The sequence below is a fragment of the Raphanus sativus genome, chromosome 2 (assembly GCF_000801105.2).
Source record: "Raphanus sativus cultivar WK10039 chromosome 2, ASM80110v3, whole genome shotgun sequence".
Taxonomy (NCBI): Eukaryota; Viridiplantae; Streptophyta; class Magnoliopsida; order Brassicales; family Brassicaceae; genus Raphanus; species Raphanus sativus.
In genome coordinates this window covers 16,269,435-16,293,101 of record NC_079512.1, presented here as the reverse complement: position 1 = coordinate 16,293,101, position 23,667 = coordinate 16,269,435, and the positions used below count along the sequence as shown (strand labels likewise).

The following is a 23,667-nucleotide window of genomic DNA, read 5'->3' as shown; positions in this document are numbered from 1 at the left end:
ATGCGTAAACTAAAATCTTAAAACTCGATTTTAAGATTTAGGACATCTCCAATCCCACTAAATTCAATATTTGATTTTAATAAAAAAGAGCTATTACAACTCATAGTCCAATACAAACTAAAACTATATATCTTATATATACACATGAAATTAAAAAGAAATTATGTTTTTAATAATCATTTTTTTCAAACTATAAAAAAATTCACAAAGTTTTAGGAATCACACATTTATTCAATTTTATATAATATTAATAACTAATTAAGTATATGAATAATTTAATCAATTTAAAAAAATATTATCAGATTTTTCGAGTTTTTATCGGATAAATTGGTATCAGATCACGGGTTTGTACAAAGTTTTTGTTTTTACCAAGTTTATCGGTTTTTTAGTTAACGATTTTTTTTCATAAAATACAAATTGAACTATATATGAATCGCCCATATCTACCAGTTCGACTACGGGTTTGAATTGAATATAAAAACACTACTTTAAATTCAAACATTATATTAAAACAATTTTAAATTATTATTTTTCAACTAAAAATTAACAAATCAAATAGCCGCGCTTTTTAAAGCGCGGGTCAAAATCTAGTATACTATTAAAGCAGATGAGTGTTTATGAATCTACCCATGAAATTTCTAAGTAATTACAAAAATTGCATGTTACTTTTTCTAAGCATTATTTGCACCTATCAAAAGTCATTATTTTGCAATTACATTAAAGAGTATTTAATATAATTTAGTTATTAATTTTTTTGAAAATTTTGTTTCCTAAATGTTTGCGTCATATCTTTCCAAAAAATCTTTCACATTATTAATTATTTGAAATCATTTATTAAATGAGACCTCAAAATAAAATTAAGTTGAAATAACAAATGATTAAATCAACAAAATCATAATACGGGTCTGAATTATCTCAACTCCTTTAAAAAATAGTTTCATTTAAAATAAAAACTAAATCACATAAACCAAATTTAATAAAACTATAGAAAACATTTCGAAACGCACAAATGAATTTTTCAATACAAGAGTGTTGAAGATATAAAATATTTTATTTAAATTAAAAAAATCAGTGTAAAATAAGTTTAACTTTGGTTTAAATAAATAAAATCATATTACGGGTTAGAATTATTTAGTCTTCTAAAGTTTAGTCATATTAGAAATAACAAAAATAAGTCATATAAGTAAATTTAAGATAAATTTCATAAATTTTAAAATATATAATTTATCAAAAATCATAATTTTTTTTACGTAAAGTAATTTTCCAACAAAAAATATACCCGCCCTTTTTAAGGGCAGGTCAAAATCTAGTTTAATCTATTAAAACTCAAGTACAAATAAACTTCACCCTTAAACTTTCACAACATTTACAACCAAATGTGAAATGCCATTAAAATAATAACTACTAGGTAATAACCCGCGCAACAGCGCGGAGTGAAATATTATATTAGATTATTTATTGTATGTTATGCTAAAGAATTTGTTGTATAGCGTTTTCTAGGAATGTACATTCATTTATCTGTCTGGATTCAGTTGATCTATTCGGATTTCAGATTTTTAGAGTTAGAAATTTAAATTGTATTCGGATATTTATAAATTTTGGTTTGCATTTGGTTTGAATCATTGCGGTTTCGGTTTGGATTTGAGTTCGGATATCCATTTTAATTATGTATTTTCTTAAGAGAATTCAATTATACTTATATCTTAAAAGTCTGAAAATAAAATAATATAAAACATAAAAATTGAATAACGTAAGACTAAATATTTAAATTTACATATAAATAGTTAAAAGTAGTTGAATTTAAATATTTGAATTGAGAAAATAATATTTTCATTATTTTGAACATTTTCTGTTGTTTTTAGATACATATTTGTGACTATATTGGTAATTTTTAGATATTTTCATATTTTTGAATATCTAATAAATATAAATTTAAAATAATTAACATTTTAAATATATAAGATATTTTTGGTATCCAAAATATTTTAATTTGGATTAGATTCGGATCTGTATATCTGAATATTAAATTTTTAGATCTGTCTGGGTACTTATCAATTTTAGTTTGTGTTTAATATTATTTTGAAATCTAGTTTGGTTCAATTCTACAGATCCAAATATTTTATCTAAACTTACTTTCATCTACTAACATAAAGCAAAACAAAATAATTTTTTAAAATATATATTTTCGGCTTATTTAACATACATAATTATTAGACTATATGCTAATAATACCAATAAAAGGCTGGCTGTTATGTCAATATTTTTGGGTATGTTGCAAAATTGATGTAGCCTATAACCACAAATATGTATTTTCTTATAATTTTTATTGGTAAATATAATAAAATACGATACAATCAAGTGAAAAATGTTACATATGTGTGGAGAATAATGTGATCTCTACACGCACCAGAATTCTGTTTTTCAATCGATTTCACGAATCTTCATTTTTAGGCTTTTCTGATTTCTGATTTTTTTCTAGTAATTTTTGGTTAAATATTGAAAGTTCCGAAAATAAAAAAACAATATTTGGCTAAATTAAAGATCCGACTTTGTGTGTGTAGTGTTTTTACCTCAGTTTTTAATTCATAACAATCACAATTATTTATTGCATTCGTGTACAGAAGTCTCAACCATTGCTAAGTTCGACAACATATAAAACTTTCAATTTCTAAAAAGATTATCATTCCAATATTTTAGTTGATATGAATTTTAATGATTTTGTAATTTCTTTCTTTCAAAAATGATATTATTCAGTAGTTGTACGAAGAGAGTTTCAATTTATTAATACAAAGGTTAAAAATGCAGAAACTAAAAATAAGCTGATTAAAAAAAAATTAGTGTAAACGCATTAAATTCTCTGCGATGAAGTTAAAAAATTCGAATGTAAACGTCTTAACTACCAAATGATTGTTAGGCCGACACGTCAGCATACTCAAATTGAAATCAATACGAAACTGACATGTGTCCAATGCAGTGTGAACGCATTAAATGACAATGCTTCTCTTTTAATATATAAGAGATTAATTTAACACAATCATTTATTATTAGCATTTAATAATTTACCATTAATCATCAAGAGCATAACAAAACATATTAACTAAAAAAAATATCGATCTCCTAAAAATCTATTTAGCATTTGTTTCTAATTTAAGTTGATAATGCTATTATTTCTAAGCTGTTACGATATTTCAATTTTGACCGAGAAAGACTAAAACAATTAGATTTCAAATTATTTTGTTGAACATATGACGTATCCCTCTTCATCTCCTATATAGATACATAGGTGTTCATGTAATAACAGTTCCAACTTAACTTAAAAGAAGAAAAAAAGACACTTTTTATTTTATTTTTATCACATTTTTAACCGTAAATGGTGCTTTATTATATAGTAGCTATGATGAATTTTACTAATATTGTAGTTATCATTCTAATTCGGTAAACGAATTTAAGGTATTTGTTTTTATGTTTCTGTTTTTGTCGATCATCATATATGCTAATCGTCTAATATTTTTTTCATATGTTTTGTTTCACTTCTAAGACTATTGTTTAAAGCTTCATCCGAATAAATTTGTGTTTCCATATAGATGAGGAAATGAGTATTTTATATTCTAATATGTTTTCAATATTCTGTTTCCATCTCAAGTAGTAAAAACTTTTGTGTTCTAACGTATTGTGTGTAATGTGTTATCTTAAATTTATGTCTCAAGTAAAAAATATCAAAAGAGACGTGAAAGCTTTAAAACATAAGTCTACATGGTATTTATGTTATGGTTAAAGTTGTTAAAAATTATAATTGTTTGTTCCCATTTTATTAAAATTCTTCATATTTGTTTTATTAAAAAAAAGCTGAATATCGTTGATATGAACAACCAATAATTTATGAAAACATCTTAAAATAATAATCTTTTTTATCTATAAAGATGAAACAAACACCTACATGGACGTGCGGATCAAAATCTAGTTATTAAGTTAAATATGTAATTTGAGAGAAGTGGCTTCCTATGTATGTACATTTTGTAACCTCCATAAATATTTAGGTCCACTGGTAAAATAAGTAATATTCCAAGTAGTGATAGAGGTAAAAATTAAAAATGATTCTAAATTAATACTTAAGAAACATGGAAATATATATAAATTATTATTAATTACACCTTTCTAATCAACATTATTTGAAATATATAAAATTATTTATAAATTTAATACAGTTTCCAATTAACTTTTAGCTGAAAATAAATATAATTGACGTTGAAATTTTTTTGTGTAACTATAAAAAAAAAAGTTCGGAATGACACTTCAAGGGAGTAATACAGATGACCTAAAAGCAGATGTAGTTTCAGTATGAAATGAATCTTTAACAGATAACGTGTCTGAAACAGACCAACCTCCTCCAATAGAATAAGAGAGACATACCACACACACCATTGGTCAATATAAACCAACACGCATATACACAAACTATTGAAAAAACCAAACAACTATCGAAGTCTTTCAATCATATCGTTCCAGTCAACGGAAACCATGGATTCAGAGATCGCCTTCGACTTCTCTCCAGTGTTCATAATCTACAAGAGTGGCCGCATCGAGCGCCTCACCGGTGAAACCATCGTCCCACCTTCTTTAACTCCTCACAATGGCGTCGTTTCTAAGGACGTCGTGTATTGTCCCGGCGACAATCTCTCCGTCCGTGTTTTCCTCCCGGAGAAAGCCGCGGTGACCGATGAGAAACTCCCTCTCCTCATCTACTTCCACGGCGGAGGATTCATCATCGAAACCGCTTTCTCACCGACTTACCACACTTTCCTCACGACGGCTGTCTCTGCTTCCAACTGCATAGCGGTGTCGGTTGATTACCTCCGTCCACCGGAGCATCCCATTCCGATCCCTTACGAGAACTCATGGACGTCTCTCAAATGGGTATTCACCCATATCGATGGACGTGGACAGGAGAATTGGCTGAACGAACACGCCGACTTCAGCAAAGTGTTCCTCGCCGGAGACAGCGCCGGCGGGAACATCACTCATCACATGACGATGAGAGCTGCGAAGGAGAAGCTAAGTCCCGAGCTGAGCGGTTCAGGAATCTCGGGGATCATCTTGGTTCATCCTTACTTCTGGTCGAAAACACCAGTCGACGACAAGGAGACGAGGGATGTGACTAAGAGGTCCAGATCGGAGGTTCTATGGGAGATAGCGAGTCCTAATAGCAAAGACGGAGTGGATGACCCGTGGATCAACGTGGTTCAATCAGGGTCGGTGGATATCTCTGGCTTGGGTTGCGGAAAGGTTTTGGTAATGGTGGCGGAGTTAGATGTGCTAGTGAGGCAAGATTGGTGTTACGCGGCGAAGCTTGAGAGGAGCGGTCGGATGGGAGAAGTGGAGGTGATGGAGACTGAAGGAGAAAGCCATGTTTTTCACTTGAGGAATCCTGATACTGAGAAAGCTCATCAACTCGTGAAAAAGTTTGCAAGCTTTATTAAAGGAGTGTGATGTAATAATGTATAGTTGATGTCTGGTCCATCCAGAGAGTCTCTCTAAGTCTCTGTAATATGTTCAGTGCTTATTATAAGATGTTCGTTCACCTTTATCATCTTATAAAAAGTTTGAACACAAGGACGTGAGTTTAACAAAACAAAGAGAGAAGAAAACGTTTGAAACAGAGCTTTGGCTTTGTTGTTGTTCGGCAGCTACTTATCGAGATCAGATTCGAAACCAGGTAAGAAACATAATGGAAGATTCTTAACGAGAGAAAACCTTGAAAAAGGAAAGTTTTCTAGACGACAACAAAAAGGGATTTTTTGAACTTCTCAACCACTAGATAGACAGTTCAGAAAGGTAAGAACTCAGAGTTCGATGATTCGTGCTACTGTTGAGGCCGTGGAGCGCACACTATTGTTTTTATGAGGAAGAGGGAAGAATGGGTTCAAATCAATGGAGACATATGCGGCCAACAGTTTGTATCTGTAGCTGAAAGTATTTTACTACCAGTCACTCCAATGTTTGGAAAAATGACCATAGAATATATTGATTTGTGTACAGATCTCTTCCACGCAACTTTGGACATTAAAGAAACATAACCAACATTTTACGCCATCATAAACGAATCGTTTGGGCTTGGCTAAACATGGACTCACTAGAAAAAAAAATTGGCCTTAGCTGATATTACAAAGAGAATAGCTTCTGATTTGTTTACCATCGTTCTCAAACTGACTAAAAACAATTTTAAGCAATAGTTCACATACGAAACGAACCAGACTAAACGGAAGAAATGCCAATTGAACCAAAGCCAAAACCAGGAATCTACAAAAAACTGTTAAAACTTGAACCGGATTCTAACAGAGCTAACTTTCGCACCAACAACGCAGCGATGCCTAACTAAGGGGGTGTTATTGGATTCTGAATTTGCAGAGAGTTTTATAGATTTGAATTTTATAATGACTCTAGTGTTATTCAATTAAGACTTTTAAAAACTATGTTAAAGTCTGATGTTATTGGTTTATGAATTTATAATTAGTAGTTAGAAGTTTACAAAAATCTTGAGTTATTGGATTCATTGTTTTATAATGTCAATAAAAATTTTGTGTTATTCAAAAAATAACGAAAGTTATTGACTTTGTCATCTTTTAAAATTTGTAGTTATTAGATCATTGATTTATGAAAACTTGCTTCATAAAATATGTCTCTCGAAGTATTGCAACTAGCCCTAGTATTCTCAAAAACTCTTTTTCTGAAGGTTTTGCAAAAGCTAATAGATCGTTTCTCGCCAACTCTCTTCTCTTTCTGCTATGTTCACTTACCAAATCATGATGCGTGTATGACTTGGGATGGAATATCTGTGGAGCTCGCTCTCCTCAGAGTGAACAGCTCCAAATCCACCTAACTACCCTGTCTAACCCTCGCCTTTCAAGTGTTGATGATTCTTACTGCTGGAGAATAAATGACCAAGAGCTCAGTTCTTTCTCGGCAAAGAAGACATGGGAGTCTGTTAGACAACGCGAGGAGGAGAAGCCATGGACCTCTAATGTGTGGTTCAAAGGCTCTATCCGTAAGTATTCTTATACTATGTGGCTCGCTCATCTGGATAGACTTCCGACGCGCTTTCGTATGGTAATATGGGGTTTAAACACCTCTTCTAATTGCTGCTTTTGTGACTTGGAACTTGAATGCAGAAACCATCTCTTTTTATTATGTGAAGACAGCTTCCATCAGGTATGATTGTCCTCGGTCCTTCACCTTCGTTTTGTAGGAGCAGCTGCTCACCTTCGTTTTCTGATACTCCTAAAAGGAAAAGAAGTAGCATCTTATGTGGTGGGAGTCAATATAGGCATATACATTCTTCTGGGAGATGTAATAATAAGCTGAGTGTTGTACCTTTGCTTAGATATGGTGGTGATAGTAGAGGAGGGTCATCTTTAGGGATTGATGATGATCTTTCAACTAAGTTCGGAGAGATTGATTTAGAGTCTCAAAGTAGATTAGATGGGGGAAGATGGTCTACTAGTTGTAAGAGTCAAGAAGAAGGAAGTACACCGGAAAATATGCAGAGTTTGAGTAATAAGTACAGACCGATGTTCTTTGATGAACTCGTCGGACAGAGTATAGCTGTTCCGTCATTAATGAACGCTTTGAAGAAGGGTAGGGCTGCTAGTGTTTATCTCTTCCAAGGTCCTAGAGGAACTGGGAAGACATCTACTGCGAGGATCTTCTCGGCCGCCTTGAACTGTGATGTGGTGGCTGAAGAAATGAAGCCTTGTGGGTACTGCAAAGAGTGTAGTGAGTTCATGGCAGGGAAGAGTAGGCAATTCTGCGTTGTGAAGGGATAATAACAAATGCAACAGATATATATTATTCAATACTTTAGAGATAAACTCTACAAAAGTTTATAATTATCTTTACCTTTGAATTCTGTTATAATCTATAAAATTCTTCGACAAGATTTTTAAGAATCTAGAAATTCTTTTTAATTCTATTAAACTCATTATTTTCTAAAATAATCAAAACTATTTTAAAATCTTAAACCAATAACACCCCCTAAGTGTCTACCAACGCATCAAACAAATCATACAAGGTTAAACTGAAACCAAAAAAGGTACACAAAACCATTAAAATAAATCATCCCGAGGATCAAACATGGCAGATTCTGAATATTTGAACTTAATTCAGATTCACATATTCCAAAGATGTGTTTACACCAGACACCGCGAATTACAAACAAAACCAGAGAACGAAATAGTACATTTTAAAACAAACCGATACGAAGAGGACAACAACAACAACAACAACAACAACAACAGCAACAAAATTACAAATCCGTTAGGGTAGCATTAACCAGTATAGATGTGGAGACGAATAGCGATGGTGAAGATGGTGATGAGACCGAAGTAAATGATGGCGTGTACAAGAATCGATGCGCCGCTTGTGTGCATATTCCCAAATTCGACGACTCGACCTCTCGCCGGGATCTGAAAGAGAAGTCCCGGAGTCAGAAGCACGAATAGTATCACAGCTACCACTACAGGTCCCCAATCCGCCATACTTTGCCACTACAGAGATAAAGAAGTTAGGGAGGAGGGAAAAATACTTGAGAGCGTGCGCGTGCAGAGACGAGAGTTTTTTTTTTTCTTTTGGATTTGAAGAGTTCGAAACGTCTTGTGCTATGCGAAAATGAAATGGCCGGTGGCAACGTCACGTGCGGATACGTTGTTTTCGAAAGACTCGACACGTGAATCGATGGTTTATGGCAGAGCAAAGATTAAAATGGGCTCATCTATGATCTGATTCTATCTGGGCTTAATCTCGATTTAGCCAAACAGATATAAAATATAGAAGTACAGCGCACACCGTCCCAGTAATATTAACCTTGGTCAAGTTGGGTTGATTTTTTCCTAATCTCTTCAATATCCACTTGCAGTCTTGCACTGAGTCACTGACATATTCTTCTCTACTTTTTAGAAATGGGTGAACTGCATATACATATTTAGAGGCAGTCAGATTATACTGGATGCACTAACGAGAACTTTTCATAATTAAGACCAATGTTTTGTTTCTGTATTTGATGCAGCATCTGAAATTCTGAATACAACATCTCCGTGCGTCCAAATGTTATTCGTTTTGTTTTTATAAATAACATTTGAATACTAGTAATAAAAGTGTCCACAATATGGCATGAATTTTAATATCAATCAATATGTTTTATTAATAGTCAGCTAAATATCGAATATATTGTTACATAAAACATCAAATTTGTTTATTTTAGCATTCATCGTGTGACTTTAACCTCTTTTTCTCTATATAATATTTTATAAAACACTATAGTCGCTATACTTTAAAAATCTGAAGCTCTCCAATTGTAGTGACTCTTGATTGTGCAATGTATAATTGGAAGACTGAATTTGGCAAATAGATCAACCTTTTAAATTTTAACTTAACTCTTGTTGATAGTCATTGCATAGCAAACTTTATAGAAAATTGAAGTCTTTTCAGTTTGAAAGGTCATCTTGCATTTGTTGGTATGAAACTTATTCTAGGAATAAAAATTTGTTTTTCCACATAACTTCTAGTTAGGATTCCAGCTTAAATAATCATGTTGCCTAGGCGAGTTATTAATAACATTGTTCTATTGTAAAGTCTTTCTCTTTCAATTAAATTTCTTAATAGCATTGACCTACAACATTTAATTGCAAAATCGTTCTCTTTGATTTAAATTTCATAGTAGCATCTACAACAACAAAACCAATTATATATGTCGATAAGATTAAACACACATAGGTATAATAGTCACATTAACTTAGTCATAACAACATAACATCTATATAGGGATGAACAAAATATCCGTAAATTATATATATATATATATATATATAAATTATATAAATATTATACTGTGTATAAGTTTTATAGCATTTTTATTTACTAAATTTATTAAGTTATTTATTAAAAAATTTTAAAATTAATAAAATTTATTTTTGTAATAAAAATATTACTATTATTTTATCTTTATATCTTTTTGGAATTTTTGATTTATTTTTTAATTTTTAATTTATTTTTTGGATCGAATCGGATATCATGTAAACATTCTAAAATTTTCTAGATATTCAGAACACCGAATATTCGGGTGGCAACGGATCGAATAAGATCAAATAATTGATTATTCAGACAAAAATGATCGTATCAGAATATCTCGAAAAATCCAGATATCTGATTCATTTTCACCCCTGCATCTATATGTACAAACGCCTAAATATAATTGTAACAATAACTAATGTACGGTAGCATGACAATTATATTTTTTTAAAATTGAACATCATTTTTATTTTCTCAACATGTGACACGCAAAGAAAATGATAACACACGAATATGTGAAAGAACATGAAAAAAAACTCACCTGATATTTTTTTGTGTCTAGGTACAATATATGAGAGAGCTTAATCATATAGATGCTAATAATTATAATTCATTTTGGTTTATGATTTTTAAAAAGAAAATTAGAGATATTAAAAACATATATATAGACGTGAGTAATTATAGTTCCTTTTGGTTTCTGATTTTTAAATATGAATATTACTTATTCATAAAAATATCTGAAATAATTATTCTACAAATATTTTTGATTAGGGATTTGAAAAAACAAAAATTACTATTAAAAACTCTCTCACAATTTTTTTTTTATGTTTAAGATTTTAGGAAATGACAATTACTATCAAATTTTTTTACAATATATTTTCTTTAGAAATTTAGAAAAAAACTAGTTTAAATAAATTATTTGACAAATATTTGTTTTTATTTTTAAAATAAAAAGTAGAGAAAAATACCATTAAATAATTCTAAATTTTCTTTTTAAAAAATCTTTTTATTATCTTGTTATATATTTTATTAATCATGAGATATTTTAACACATGTAAAGTTTATAAAAGGTGAATTTATACCAAATAATCTTTTACAATTATCTTTTTTCTGGATTTTAAAAAAGGAAAATTAGTATAAAATATAAGTTATTTTACAAAAATAAATTTCTTTTAGGACTTTGAAAAAGAAAAATTTCTAGAAAATTACTATTAAATAATTTAAAATTATATTTTACTATTAATAGTTTTTAAATTATTTTTTTCAAAATTCCTTTTTTAATTTTATTAGTATATATGTTTTTAATTATGAGATATTCTAACACATGTCAAAATATTAAAAATAAAATTACTATCAATTAATATTTTGAAATTATATTATGTCTAAGATTTTTAAAATGGAAAATTACAATATAAATAACTTTTAACAAAAATCGTTTTTATTATCTTAGTATATTTATTTTTAATTATGAGATAGTTTAACACATATCACAATTTTAAATACAATCATGTTAATTAACAACTTTGAAGAACCAAGCTTAATATAGTCTTTTATAAATTATTTTTCAAATCTTTTTTTTAGTACTTTAAAGGAAATTCTCTTAAAGAATATTATTTTATAATCTTTTAATATTAAATATATTTAAAAATTAAATTATTTCAAAAAAATTTTGTTATCTTAGTATATATATTTTGTATCATTATAAATTTTAAAACATTAATATTAAAAGGAAAATTACTATCAAATATTCTTTTACAATTATCTTTTGTTTATGATTTATGCTTCAATAATGATGCTTCAATATTAAAGGAAAATTACTATTAGATAATATTTATAATAATATTTTTTTAATATATTAGTATATATATTTTTAATTATGAGATAAATAAACACATGTCGCATTCTTAAAAAATTATTAACACATGTCATGATCATGTTAATTAGTAACTTTGAAGAACCAAATTTTATATAATAAAATAATAAGCTGATTATATTATTAAAAATAATTAATTTTGTATTTTTATAGAAAACACGATTTTATGGATTTTGATGAAAAAAATAATTTTGCAATTCGACCAAAAGATACAATTACAGTGTTGGCAGGAAGCACGTTTTCAGGTTTCGACCGAAAACATGTTTTCCAGTTTTGTCGGGAAACATCTTTTTGGGGTTTGGTGGAAAACACGTTTTCGGAATTCGGCGGAAGAATGTATTTTAAGGTTTTGGTGGAAAAAAATATTTTTGGGGTTACGGCGGAAAAAAAAAACATTTTTCGGGTTTCAACGGAATACTTCAATTTTTTGGTTTTCCGGCGAGAACACGCATTTTTCCAGTCTTGACGAGAAAACGCAGTTTGTTTTTTGGCATGAAAATGCGTTGTTCCGATTTCAACGGAAAACACGCTTTTGTGAGAAAACGTGTTTTCGGGTTACGATGGGAGAATACGTATTTTGGATTTTGGCAAAAAAACATGTACATATTTTGGGTTTCGACGGAAAACACACATTTTTCTGGTTTTGGCGAGAAAACATGTTTTTGGTTTCGGCATGAAAACATGTTTTTGTGTTTTAGCATGAAAACACATTTTAGAATTTTAGCACAAAACACATTTTTTTTTGAATTTCGGTGGAAAATACATTTTTGGATTCGGGAGGGAAAATGCATTTTCAATTTTAGCGGAAAAAGTGTTTTCAGGTTTTGGCAAAAAAACATATTTTATGGGTTTTGGTGAGAAAAATGCGTTTTTCCATCCAATGTATTATATAATAATTATAATATCTAATTTAATTAAGTTTTATATTTGTATAAATGGTATTTAAGTCTTTTGGATTTTAAGATGTAAATATAGCATATAAACTAGTGTTTTAAAAACCGGACCGGCTAACGAACCTGAAATATTTTGGGTCATGGGTTATTATGGTTCGACCGGGTTTGAATGTGGTTTGATAGGATTAAATTGAATTCAATGGCATTTTCTAAATAATATGCATATTCTTATAAAGATAGATCATATCAAATAAAAATATTTAAATAGCCATAATGTTTAAGAAATATTAAAATAACAATTAAAATATAACAAAAGTAATAAAATAGTTTACTAGTTCAAATCTAAAATCAGTATGAAAAACATATTTAAAATTTATTCCTAGATCTTATCAGTCTTAATTTTCACCATTTTTTTAAAAAAAATTATATACACATTAGTTAAAAGATATTTTAAAATACAAATTCCACAAACATAAATATTCAAACTATTAAAGTCTTCTAAACAAGTTATCATGAAATAAAATTTAAACAAAGTAAGAAATAGACAAAAACTATATATATCTTGATATGAAAATTAAACTTTGTGATTTTCGTAATATATGAGTTGTAAGATACCAAAAGAAAACTTTATTTATCTTTAATAAATCATATTCTTATTTTAAAAGAAGTAAAATTAAATGTTTTATTTATAGATTTTGGTTTATATACAAACCGGGGTTTGACCGGTTCGTTGGCTCGCCGATTCCCGAGTTTTAGATAGTTTGACTTAGTTAGATTTTGGTATTAGTCCAATCCGGATTGTTGTCGGTTCATGATTCAATCCGATCTAACGATCGATTCGATCGGATTTAAAAACACTGACGTAAATTCTACCTTTTTAACATCTCAAATATTTTAATATTCTATATATTATAGATGCTAATGCAATAGTAAACAAACGAATTACGTGATGTTAGCATCCAGATTGGCGTGTCTTGATATAGAAACGAACATGGTCTAAATCTATTACTTGATGTTTAAAACCGGTGCATGGACACCCAGTCCTCTCTCTTTGGCTTCGGCACTATATATATATTAATTTTTAAAAGTCGGTGAAGGACAAAGTTCAGAAGTGTTGTTGTTTGTACATATGAATGCATCTTGTGTTCACACGACCAAATCTAGTGGGTTGGTATGTCGTGATCAGTTCAGTACTCACGAGCTCAATGGCGAACATGTGGGCGACTTTTTTTTCTCTTCTTGTTATTTTTACTTTTTGGCTTCATTCTTTCTTTTCCTTTTTCTTGTAAATATAGCTATAAATGAGAATATGAGATCATTGGAGCAGCAGATATGTACCTGTTCTTCAGCATCGTCTAAGATTACAAAACAAAACTACATACTAAGCTGTTCGTCAAGATCTGATAAAATAAACGAAACAACTAAGAATTCTAGGAATCAACATCTAGCATCAAGAAGAAAACAAATGATCATCTACGTGGTTTTCACAAGGCCATGTCCTCTCGTGCATATGCATTTCAAAGTCTCGGATAAATAACCTTCAATTTCGGAATTACATTGACCAGGAAAAGAAGAGTAAATCTCTGAGTACTGAGTTATTTTGTTAGTGAGAACAGAATCTTCTCTTACATAACGAGCCCACCAAAATTAAAGCAAAAAAAAAGTAAAAATAAAAGCAGTAAATAGACGCGAGACGCCATAACTTTTGCTATTGCTCTCTACGAGTTTCTCGTTTAAATCAATCCCTCTCTCTCTCCATCTTTTGATTTTCTTAGAACCTTTATTTATTGCTTTTTCCGTCTTCTTTATTTTTTTGGCTCAAAGAGACAATCATCTCTCTCCACTGTCTTTATGTTCTTACTCAAACCAATCCAAGCCAAAACAAAACCACAGAATCAAATCTTCTTTCTCATACCTTCCTGAGAGAAAAATAATCCATTCATGAAGCCATCAGCTTCCTTTACTTTCTCACACTTTCTTGCACTCTACTTTCTTCTCACATTGACCCATGTAGCTCAAGCTTCCCATCAATGGCAATCACCAATCAAAACCGTCGTTGTTTTGGTCATGGAGAATCGGTCCTTCGATCACCTCCTAGGCTGGATGAAGAAATCGGTTAACCCTTCCATAGACGGTGTAACGGGTCAAGAATGTAACCCGGTTCCGAATTCTACTCAAACCATATGTTTCACGAGTGACGCTGAGTTTGTGGATCCGGATCCGGGTCATTCGTTCGAAGCTGTGGAGCGACAGGTATTCGGCTCGGGTCAGGGCCAGATCCCGTCAATGATGGGTTTCGTTGAGCAAGCGCTGTCGATGCCCGGTAATTTGTCGGAAACCGTCATGAAAGGCTTCCGGCCTGAAGCTGTACCGGTTTACGCTGAGCTGGTTAAAGAGTTCGCTGTGTTCGACCGGTGGTTTTCTTCTATTCCTGGTCCGACTCAACCGAACCGGTTGTTTGTCTATTCTGCTACTTCACATGGTTCTACAAGCCATGTCAAGAAGCAGCTTGCCCAAGGGTACACCTTTTAACATTCTTTCTTTATTATTTTCTTGGTACTTAAATTTTAAACTTTTTTTTGTCAACACTAACATAATCACGAATTTTGGTACTTCAGGATTTTCCATAGTAAATCTTGAATAATTGAATGCGCAACAATCCCAATTTTAGAAAATATTTATTTAGTTAAGGAAAAAAATATATTTTCATATGCTACTAATAGCAATGATTTAATTTATTTTTAATCTATTTCAAAATAATTTAATTTTTGTAGTGTTTGTTTTGAGGTTGTAGCGGTTTACAGATACTGATAGTAATACAATTTCATTTTATACCTTTTCTAACAATAACTTAATTGTCATACCTTATAAGATTACCATTGTAAGTTTGCAACTATAAATAAATTTAATGTGATATCGAAGGAGTAATTGGTAAACGGATATTAACATTTTATCATCACTTGATTTCAGGTATCCTCAAAAAACAATATTCGATTCGCTCCACAGCAACGACATCGATTTCGGAATATACTTCCAGAATATTCCGACAACACTATTCTACCGTAATCTCCGACAACTGAAGTACATATTCAAATTTCATCAATACGATCTAAAATTCAAGAGAGACGCAGCAAAAGGAAAGTTACCGAGCTTAACCGTCATTGAACCGAGATATTTCGACCTCAAGGGCTTACCGGCCAACGACGATCATCCATCGCATGACGTGGCCAATGGTCAGAAGCTGGTTAAAGAAGTGTACGAGACACTTAGGTCGAGTCCACAGTGGAACGAGACGCTCCTAGTCATAACCTATGATGAGCATGGTGGATTTTATGATCATGTGAAGACCCCTTTTGTCGGCATACCAAATCCGGATGGGAATACCGGACCGGCTCCTGGCTTCTTTAAATTCGACCGGTTAGGTGTTCGGGTTCCTACCATTATGGTTTCACCTTGGATTCAGAAAGGAACCGGTAAGTTTTTCCTTTTTCTCTAAAATAGTTTGAGTGTTTTACAATCTTGTTCTTTTAGTAATTTTTTTTTTGCAACTTCTTTTAGTAATTTTTTCTATAACAAAATTATTTAGACTCCGCTTTTGAACATGATTTATTGACATAAATAGAGTTATAGCTTGTGGAGTGTATTATATATTATGCATATAAATATAAATATAAATATAAATATAAATATAAATATTGTAGCCTTTTTTTTGACAAAGCATTGCAGCCTTTAATTATGATTAAAAATGTCCATCCTATAATAACTTATTTCAAAAAGTTTACCATAAAAGTTTATGATTTTCAACATACTAATTCTTTTTATTTATATTTTCCTTCTAAAATTCATTAAAATGCTTATTTTCTAATAATAAGAAAATCTATTACTAATATGAAAAGTTCTTATTTCTACATCCAAACAGAAGGTAAATTGTATTACATGTGTTTCCACTTTCGACTGTACTATTTTCGACAGCCTATTGACATTTGCTAACAAAAACACATGGATAGACACAGATTTGACAACTATATAACATTATTTTAATATCTTCTTGATTGTATCCATTAATTGTGGTGGAGAAATAATTGAAATCTATTGATTTTTCCATTCAAAGATGTATATTAGAGTTTGTCGGCGTCGTCGCGTGACTCGTGTTTTCAACTATACTCTGACAATCCATTTGCTTAATTTATTTTATAATATATATATATATATATATATAACTGACAGCATTTTGTTTTTTAAATTTGTGTGAGTGAAGTGGTGAGTGAGGCAAAAGGACCAACAGAGAGCTCAGAGTTCGAGCATTCATCAATACCAGCGACAATCAAGAAACTTTTTAATCTTTCTTCCAATTACTTAACACACAGAGATGCTTGGGCTGCAACTTTCGAAGACGTGGTTTCTCACTTAACCTCTCCTCGAACTGATTGTCCCATGACTTTACCTAACGTTGCACCCATGAGAACCACTGAGCCTAATGAAAACGCAGCCCTTTCTGAGTTTCAGGGTGAAGTGGTTCAGCTTGCAGCGGTTCTTAATGGCGATCACTTCCTCAATAGCTTCCCGGACGAAGTTGGGAAGAAGATGAATGTGAAACAAGCTCATGAGTATGTCAAAGGAGCTACTTCTCGGTTTATTAGAGCTAGCAAAGAAGCAATGAAGCTTGGTGCCGATAGATCTGCTATTGTTGATATGCGATCTTCGCTCACTACACGGCCACGCAACCTGTGACAAACGAAAAAGAATGATAACAAACATTTGTGAAAATTTGTAGGTTTGTTTTTGTGTTTCCTTGCAACTTTTATTCCTCTGTTTTGATCTGGAAAATGTGTGATTTGGTGCTTGGAAACTGAAATTTAAAAACAAAGTAGACAAACTACTTTGTTAGTGTCACTATATATGTTCTTATCAACTAATCGCTTGATAGCTTTTCTTTTCTCGCCACTGGAGATCCAGAAGTTGATGTATATGTGGTGGAAAACATCTCATTTATGAAAATACTAGTGGTATTCCGGCGCGTAGTAAAGAAAATATGTTCTAAAATACGAAAATTAAAATATGTTGAAAGAAAATGATATTTCCCCTGATTTATTTGATTTTGGTTTGTGATCGTAATGTATTATTTTTTCTGAAGTTGTTTTTAATTGAAAATGGATTAGAGTAAATAAAAAAACTGATAATCATATGAGAGCTAACTTTGTTAAAATTTAAACATAAAATAAAGTTGAGTTTAGTTTAGAGAACATATTTATAGTGTTAAGTACTATGTAGACAGTATGTATAAGGAATGACTTGTGTTGTGTTAATTTTTCCCAGAGAGATACGTACACTTATCGTATTTTCCGTAAGCAAATTGGCGTAGATGATTGAGTGCTTCAATATGTTTGTGATGGAAGACATATTAATTTGTTCTTTTGACATAGTGTGCTTCAGGGTTGTTTTCCAAGCATAACTCCATAAAGTATATGTGATGAACAACCATTCTCAATGGTTCGGATGCAAATATTGTAGGTCTATGTTGTGGAAGTAGGAGGTGGATCCGTATCAGAAGTGTCTCCATCTGAGGTGTCCACGGTGTGGTTGACCTTTGGGTCAGATTTTATGGGTTCGAAACGCTGTTCCAATCTTTGATGAGATGGGGTCTGCAGGAGGTTTGAAGGGGATCCATTATTTTCCTTTGGTAATGCTCTGGAATTCGCTTTCAAGTAAAATGATGTGAATTATGTGTAATTATGTATTTTATCATCATAAGCAAATAAAAATACAAAATTATCTGCTCAAGTCGGGAAAACAATCCCAAACCTTCCGACCATATGCGTGTTCTCTGGTATCAAATACAAAAATCACATGTAGCCTGTATAAGATATTCTTGAATCATATGGCGATTGTAAAAAATGTTTTTTTTTGTTTGAGTATAAAATCTAATCTTCATAGTATAAAATCTAATCTTCATATCTATTTGCGAAAGTGTTTTACATTTTTCAAGAAAGCTGGTAACCAGGATGGTTTTTGATAGTTTTTGACTTGACGATTGCAGATCTCAAGAGTCTGCGAAACTCATGGATGCTGATTCTCCGATCTTCATCAACGTCAGCTTCTGCAAGAAGTGATTCTATAGAGCGTTTCCAACCCGTTTGTTGCAAAGGTCGAAATTTGATTAAACAATAATTAAAAGCGAGGTGAATATAAAAAATATAAAACTGACCAGTTTTGGTTCCTCAGGTGTTATAAACCCATCTTTAGCCATGTAAAAATTCTCGAAAGCTGCTCTTGACCTCTGCTCCCACTGGTCAGAGTCATGCTCCTCCAGTTGACTAACATGTAAAGTAACAACACAAACTCAGAATAGTTCATAAACCCATCAGTGTTGCTATCTATCTGCAAAGACTGATGTTTTTTTTTTTAATATTAAATAAAAGCGTGGAAGCGTCTAGTGAGCATACTTACTGCTTGAAGAATCGCAGCTAATCTTGTATCATTGAGCTTCCAGAAGGATCTTCCGCAAGAGCCTTAAAAATGGTTAATGAGTTTATGCACTATTGCCTTGAATCGCTTACTTGTATCGCAAGTTTTCTTTTATTCTTACCTGCCTCATCTCCACAAGGCTAATGAAATCCTTCTTGTCAATGTCAATGACATCAAACTGATCTATGAGATCATCCAGCTCATCATCATCAATAGTCGTCTCCAGAACCTTTCAAAAACACATTTCAGTTAACTAAAAACTCATGAGTATGAAACACAATCTCTGTCTTTGTTTCTTTTTGATTACCTTCGGAGCAATCTGCTAAGCTGGCTAACTTCAGAAACTGAAGTATGTTGACAAGAACATATATGTATATTAGAATCTCTCACTCATGCATGTGCTGCAAAACGCCATCAAACCAAATCCAAAAACTGTAAATCTATAAACATAAACATTGGCTATTAAGAATCACATAAATAGTGCTTCACCTGCTGTTAACCGTGCTCATGGCTCCTTCACCATAAAGAGAAACTCAGTGATCTGTCCAGTTTCAGAAAAGAACACAGATCAGAAGTACATTGTAAAGGGGTTTTAAATTTGAATATATCAGACTTTACCTGAGGGCACCAGTGATAATAAATTGGTTAAGATCAGAAACGTTGAGGGGTTCCATTTTCAGTGCGTGAATCACCTTTGATGAAGACACTGACTGATCTGTCCCACCACCTGGAAATCTGTAAGGAGATGAGAATGAAAAAGCAGTCAACGAAATAGAATACATACAATCATTATATCTAATGTAGACCAAGTAGCGCTTTCTAATTACAATAAGAAGACTCGCCCTATCAAACTCCTCTTTTCCTCCAGCTGTGCAGAATCGATTTCCTAAACAAACTATTTTTCTGGATCTCGTCTGAGTTGTGGTGTCGGAGCTCTCCCCGTTGTTATCTTCACTCAGGTACGGTGAGGAGGAACAATGATTAGTCCTAGGCGTCTCTTTTGGCATCGCTTTGGTTTGGTTCGTGACGAGAGCGCCAGCAGAGGATGGTAACTCCTCTAGTCGAGATCAGTCGCCGTAATCTATGGTGACTTGAAGCTTTGACTCGTTCGGTTTGGCGTATTGGGGTGGAGATATGAGGTTGTAGTTGTGAAGCTTTAGGTTTATGTCGTCTTAGGGTCTTCTCGCCGGCGTTGGAGATGGAGACCGTCGCAAATCCTGTGAATTGATCTGGGCGAGTGGAGGCGGATGATACGGCGACTCTATTCGTTTGCAAGGATGCAAGGATGCCAATTTATAGAAGACGTTTGGCCGGTTACATACCAAGAGTCTGAGCTTTTATTAAATGCAGCGTAGTGGCGCAAGTGGGATGAAGCATGTTAATGTTCGGATTGAAGAACCAAATTAATGGAAACCAAGAGGTTTCAGGATCTTCATTGGAGGCGGCTTCACGTGGACAACGACGACAATGAAATCTAAATGGAGCTTCTACTTTCTGCAAAATCAGACAAATATTTGGACCTGAAAATAATCACACACATAAAAGCTCAAGAAAGTATTATAAAAAACGTAGTGAGCATAGAAGCCCATGTGAAAGAAACAAAAGGCCAAATCAGAAAATCCAAGGGAAGGGAAAACAGAAGTCTCGAAGTTTTTTTTTTTCATTTAGGATGATAGCTGTCACAAAAAGCCCCAAGGTGCATTGATGGCGTGGCGCAAGGAGCAGCTAGAGAAGTTTACTTTATATATTAAGATGTCAATAACATCACCAACTTTATGTTTATATACAAAGTAAATAATTATATGGTGGAACTACATAACTGAGTTTAATTTACTTCATGATTTATTAATGGAGTCAATTGGTAATTAACATAAACTCAATAAAAAACTAAATAACCTAACCCAAACTAAGTTAATAACAAAACCAGATGCTAAATGTAGTTATAAACTCAGAAAGTACTATGTCTAGGTCAATTAATAAATAAAAACCAATAGATAAACGACGAATTAAAGAAAACGAAAGCTACAATCTGTAATTCATGAAACTATAACGATGAGATTTAGAGATATCTATGCTTAGATGATACCAATGCAAGAATGAATTAGAAGAAAAAAGATCGGTGCTGTTTGTTTTACCTCTTGTCATTTCCATCAGATCTATCCAGATGATTTATTTGTATAATTTATCCAAATATCTCATTTAGATGAATCATCGAAATGGATCTTATGTTTATTTATTTATTTTCATTTTCATCCAAATGAGTTTAGTAAACAAATTACCAAAATACTCTTGTGTTGATTTAGTTATATATTTGATATTAATTTTAACTATATTACATTTAATTATTTAGTATAATATATTTATATTATAATTATTTCAAAATTAATAAGTTTTTTGGCGCTTTTGGCGGAAAAACCAAGTTTTTTTTGTTTTAACTTTGATTTTTTGGTTTTAACGGGAAAACAAGAATTGTTTTTGTTTGGGGGGGAGGGGGGGGACAAATACAAACTTTCGTTTTTGGCGAGAAAAAATGTTTTTGTAGTTTTAGTGGGAAACACATTTTTTGTAGGAAAACGCGTTTTTGCGGTTTTGGCGGGAAAATACGTTTTTGTGATCTTCGCGGAATTACCATAAATGACTAATATATATATATACAAAAATAAAATTTCTAATAATAAAGATTTGATAATAATTTATATATCCTCCATCATTTTTTGTTTAACTTTATATTATTAAAATAAATTAAAAATCGAATTATCTATAAAATTCAAATTTAGATTTTTTCATATATGTTATATGAGAAATTGTCAAAAATATCACTTTCATGATACCACTTTTCAATTATACACTAACCAACTATACCACCAGATTTTTAATGATCAAAATACCATTATACCCTTAAATATTTAAATCTAACAAAATTTGACGAAGACTAAAACTTCATCTTCTTCCTTGCAAACTCCTCCATTGATGCAATCATCGAGCTTCATCTGCGACCATGGCCGTTATACATATCTGAGCTCGGGTCGTGTCCTCTGTTCATCAGCCGTAACCACCGCGCCATCTCCTCAGTCCAAGCCGCGTCGTCGTTCCGAGAGATCACATTGAGCAGTATAGATTCGTCAAGTGAACGGTTCAGAAGGCTCGGGTTGAAAGGTTGATGATTGGTGGCCGAGAGCATCAGATTGAGAGGCTCAGGCTTTTTTTCTCGATCGATCTGAGCTCGTCGTGTCGTGAACTGGAGGGCCGGTGTCATGGGCAACGGATCGAGCAGTCTGGATTCTCCAAGTGGTCACTTTGCTCAGTTCAGTCTAGAACAGAAGGCTATGACGTCGAGGAGGTGAATGGATCGAGAAGTCTTTAATTTTAACTTGATTTTTCATAATCAATTTGATTCTGGAAAGAGAGATGAAGTTTTTTGATGAAATTTTGCATTCTCAAATTTATAAGATCTTATAAATATTTATCCATGAATAATGTTGTGTTTATGCTTGACGTTTTAATATTTGTTTACCCAACATGTGTGGTTGTTTTGGTCTTATTGGAATGTTCAAAGAGGGTCTAAGAGTTTCTGACTAAGCAGTGAGGAATGGATTGAATATCGAAGAGAGCTCATACATTGTGTTTCTGGTGGTGACAAAGAAACACCATATATTCTTATAAATGATTTATAGACCATTATAAAAAGTTTCTATATATTCATAAACACCAACATTTTGATACACAATATTGAAATCATAAAACTAAAGAATACGTACAGGCTTTGTAAAGAGATGATGATACGTGGCAGATTCTGAAGCACATGCAGACAGCAAGCAAAGCTCCACCGCTTCAGAAATTTTATATACCCTTTTAAATTATTTTATAATCCTTTATAGTTATGTATAAACTTTATAAATTTTTTTTATAAAACCTTATAAATTATTTACATACCTTAAAAACCCTTATAAATTATTATACAAACCATTATAAATTGTTTTATAAGACTTTCGAAATGGTTATAGACTTTTTAGTTGATTTAAAAACCTATACAAATCTTAAAATATTCCTTATAAATTGAATTTAAGCTTTCATAAATTAAAATACTCCTTATAAACCCTTATTAATAGTATTCATACCCCTTATAAATTAGTTATAAACTTTCATAACTTTTTTATAAACATTTATAAATGGTTTATGGATTTTATAACTTGTTTTATATGCCTTTATTAATGATTTATATACTTTTACAAATAATTTTACAAACCTTTATAAGTTTTTGTAAAGAGATAATGATACGTGGCAGATTTTGAGGCACATGTGGATAGCAAGCAAGGTTCCACCGCTTCAGAAATTTTACATACCCTTATAAAATTTATAAATGGTTTTATAAGCCTTTACAAAAAGTTATATAAATATATATATATATATATATAAACTATGGATAAAGGTTTATAAATGATTCTAAATCTTCATAAATGGTTTATAAACATTTATAAATTATTTATAATCCTTATAAAGCCTTATAGGCTGATTTTATAAACTCTTATAAATGAACTATACTTTAATAATATATTTAGAAAGCCTTGTACACTTATTTTATAAACTCTTATAAAG

General features: G+C 31.6%; 4 protein-coding genes and 1 long non-coding RNA gene across 7 annotated transcripts; 3 read left to right on the top strand and 2 right to left on the bottom strand.

Moving 5' to 3' along the window:
• The first annotated feature begins 4,415 nt into the window (after window positions 1–4,415).
• LOC108836623 (probable carboxylesterase 12) lies at window positions 4,416–5,584 on the top strand. The gene has a single exon (XM_018609760.2). It carries the CDS (start codon window positions 4,519–4,521, stop codon window positions 5,485–5,487), a length of 969 nt encoding a protein of 322 aa, XP_018465262.1. The 5' UTR covers window positions 4,416–4,518; the 3' UTR covers window positions 5,488–5,584.
• A 1,323-nt stretch (window positions 5,585–6,907) lies between these two features.
• Window positions 6,908–7,820, top strand: LOC130498695 (protein STICHEL-like 1). Its single transcript, XM_056992252.1, has 2 exons — window positions 6,908–7,042; window positions 7,167–7,820. Exon 2 carries the CDS (start codon window positions 7,209–7,211, stop codon window positions 7,818–7,820), a length of 612 nt encoding a protein of 203 aa, XP_056848232.1. The 5' UTR covers window positions 6,908–7,042; window positions 7,167–7,208.
• A 279-nt stretch (window positions 7,821–8,099) lies between these two features.
• LOC108840513 (uncharacterized) lies at window positions 8,100–8,675 on the bottom strand. The gene has a single exon (XM_018613338.2). It carries the CDS (start codon window positions 8,529–8,531, stop codon window positions 8,322–8,324), a length of 210 nt encoding a protein of 69 aa, XP_018468840.1. The 5' UTR covers window positions 8,532–8,675; the 3' UTR covers window positions 8,100–8,321.
• Window positions 8,676–14,329: 5,654 nt separating this feature from the next.
• LOC108843000 (non-specific phospholipase C6) lies at window positions 14,330–17,502 on the top strand. Its single transcript, XM_018616073.2, has 3 exons — window positions 14,330–15,125; window positions 15,577–16,079; window positions 16,865–17,502. Exons 1-3 carry the CDS (start codon window positions 14,548–14,550, stop codon window positions 17,335–17,337), a joined length of 1,554 nt encoding a protein of 517 aa, XP_018471575.1. The 5' UTR covers window positions 14,330–14,547; the 3' UTR covers window positions 17,338–17,502.
• An 854-nt stretch (window positions 17,503–18,356) lies between these two features.
• Window positions 18,357–20,786, bottom strand: LOC108829692 (uncharacterized). 3 transcript variants are annotated; one of them, XR_001946053.2, is made up of 8 exons: window positions 19,899–20,786; window positions 19,690–19,806; window positions 19,561–19,612; window positions 19,379–19,472; window positions 19,193–19,300; window positions 19,050–19,115; window positions 18,812–18,920; window positions 18,357–18,718 (listed from the first exon to the last, which is right to left on the bottom strand). It is a non-coding gene; the product is annotated as an uncharacterized LOC108829692 (long non-coding RNA). The 3 variants fall into 3 exon arrangements; XR_001946052.2 differs by having other exon boundaries at window positions 18,357–18,703; window positions 19,054–19,115; window positions 19,899–20,783; XR_001946051.2 differs by having other exon boundaries at window positions 19,054–19,115; window positions 19,899–20,781.
• Window positions 20,787–23,667: the final 2,881 nt, after the last annotated feature.

Coding starts and splice junctions, on each gene's coding strand:
- LOC108836623 (XM_018609760.2), top strand. CDS start 4,519: ATGGATTCAGAGATCGCCTTCGACTTCTCTCCAGTGTTCATAATCTAC.
- LOC130498695 (XM_056992252.1), top strand. CDS start 7,209: ATGATTGTCCTCGGTCCTTCACCTTCGTTTTGTAGGAGCAGCTGCTCA.
- LOC108840513 (XM_018613338.2), bottom strand. CDS start 8,531: ATGGCGGATTGGGGACCTGTAGTGGTAGCTGTGATACTATTCGTGCTT.
- LOC108843000 (XM_018616073.2), top strand. CDS start 14,548: ATGAAGCCATCAGCTTCCTTTACTTTCTCACACTTTCTTGCACTCTAC. Junction 15,126..15,576: donor AAGAAGCAGCTTGCCCAAGG/GTACACCTTTTA, acceptor ACTTGATTTCAG/GTATCCTCAAAAAACAATAT. Junction 16,080..16,864: donor TTGGATTCAGAAAGGAACCG/GTAAGTTTTTCC, acceptor GTGTGAGTGAAG/TGGTGAGTGAGGCAAAAGGA.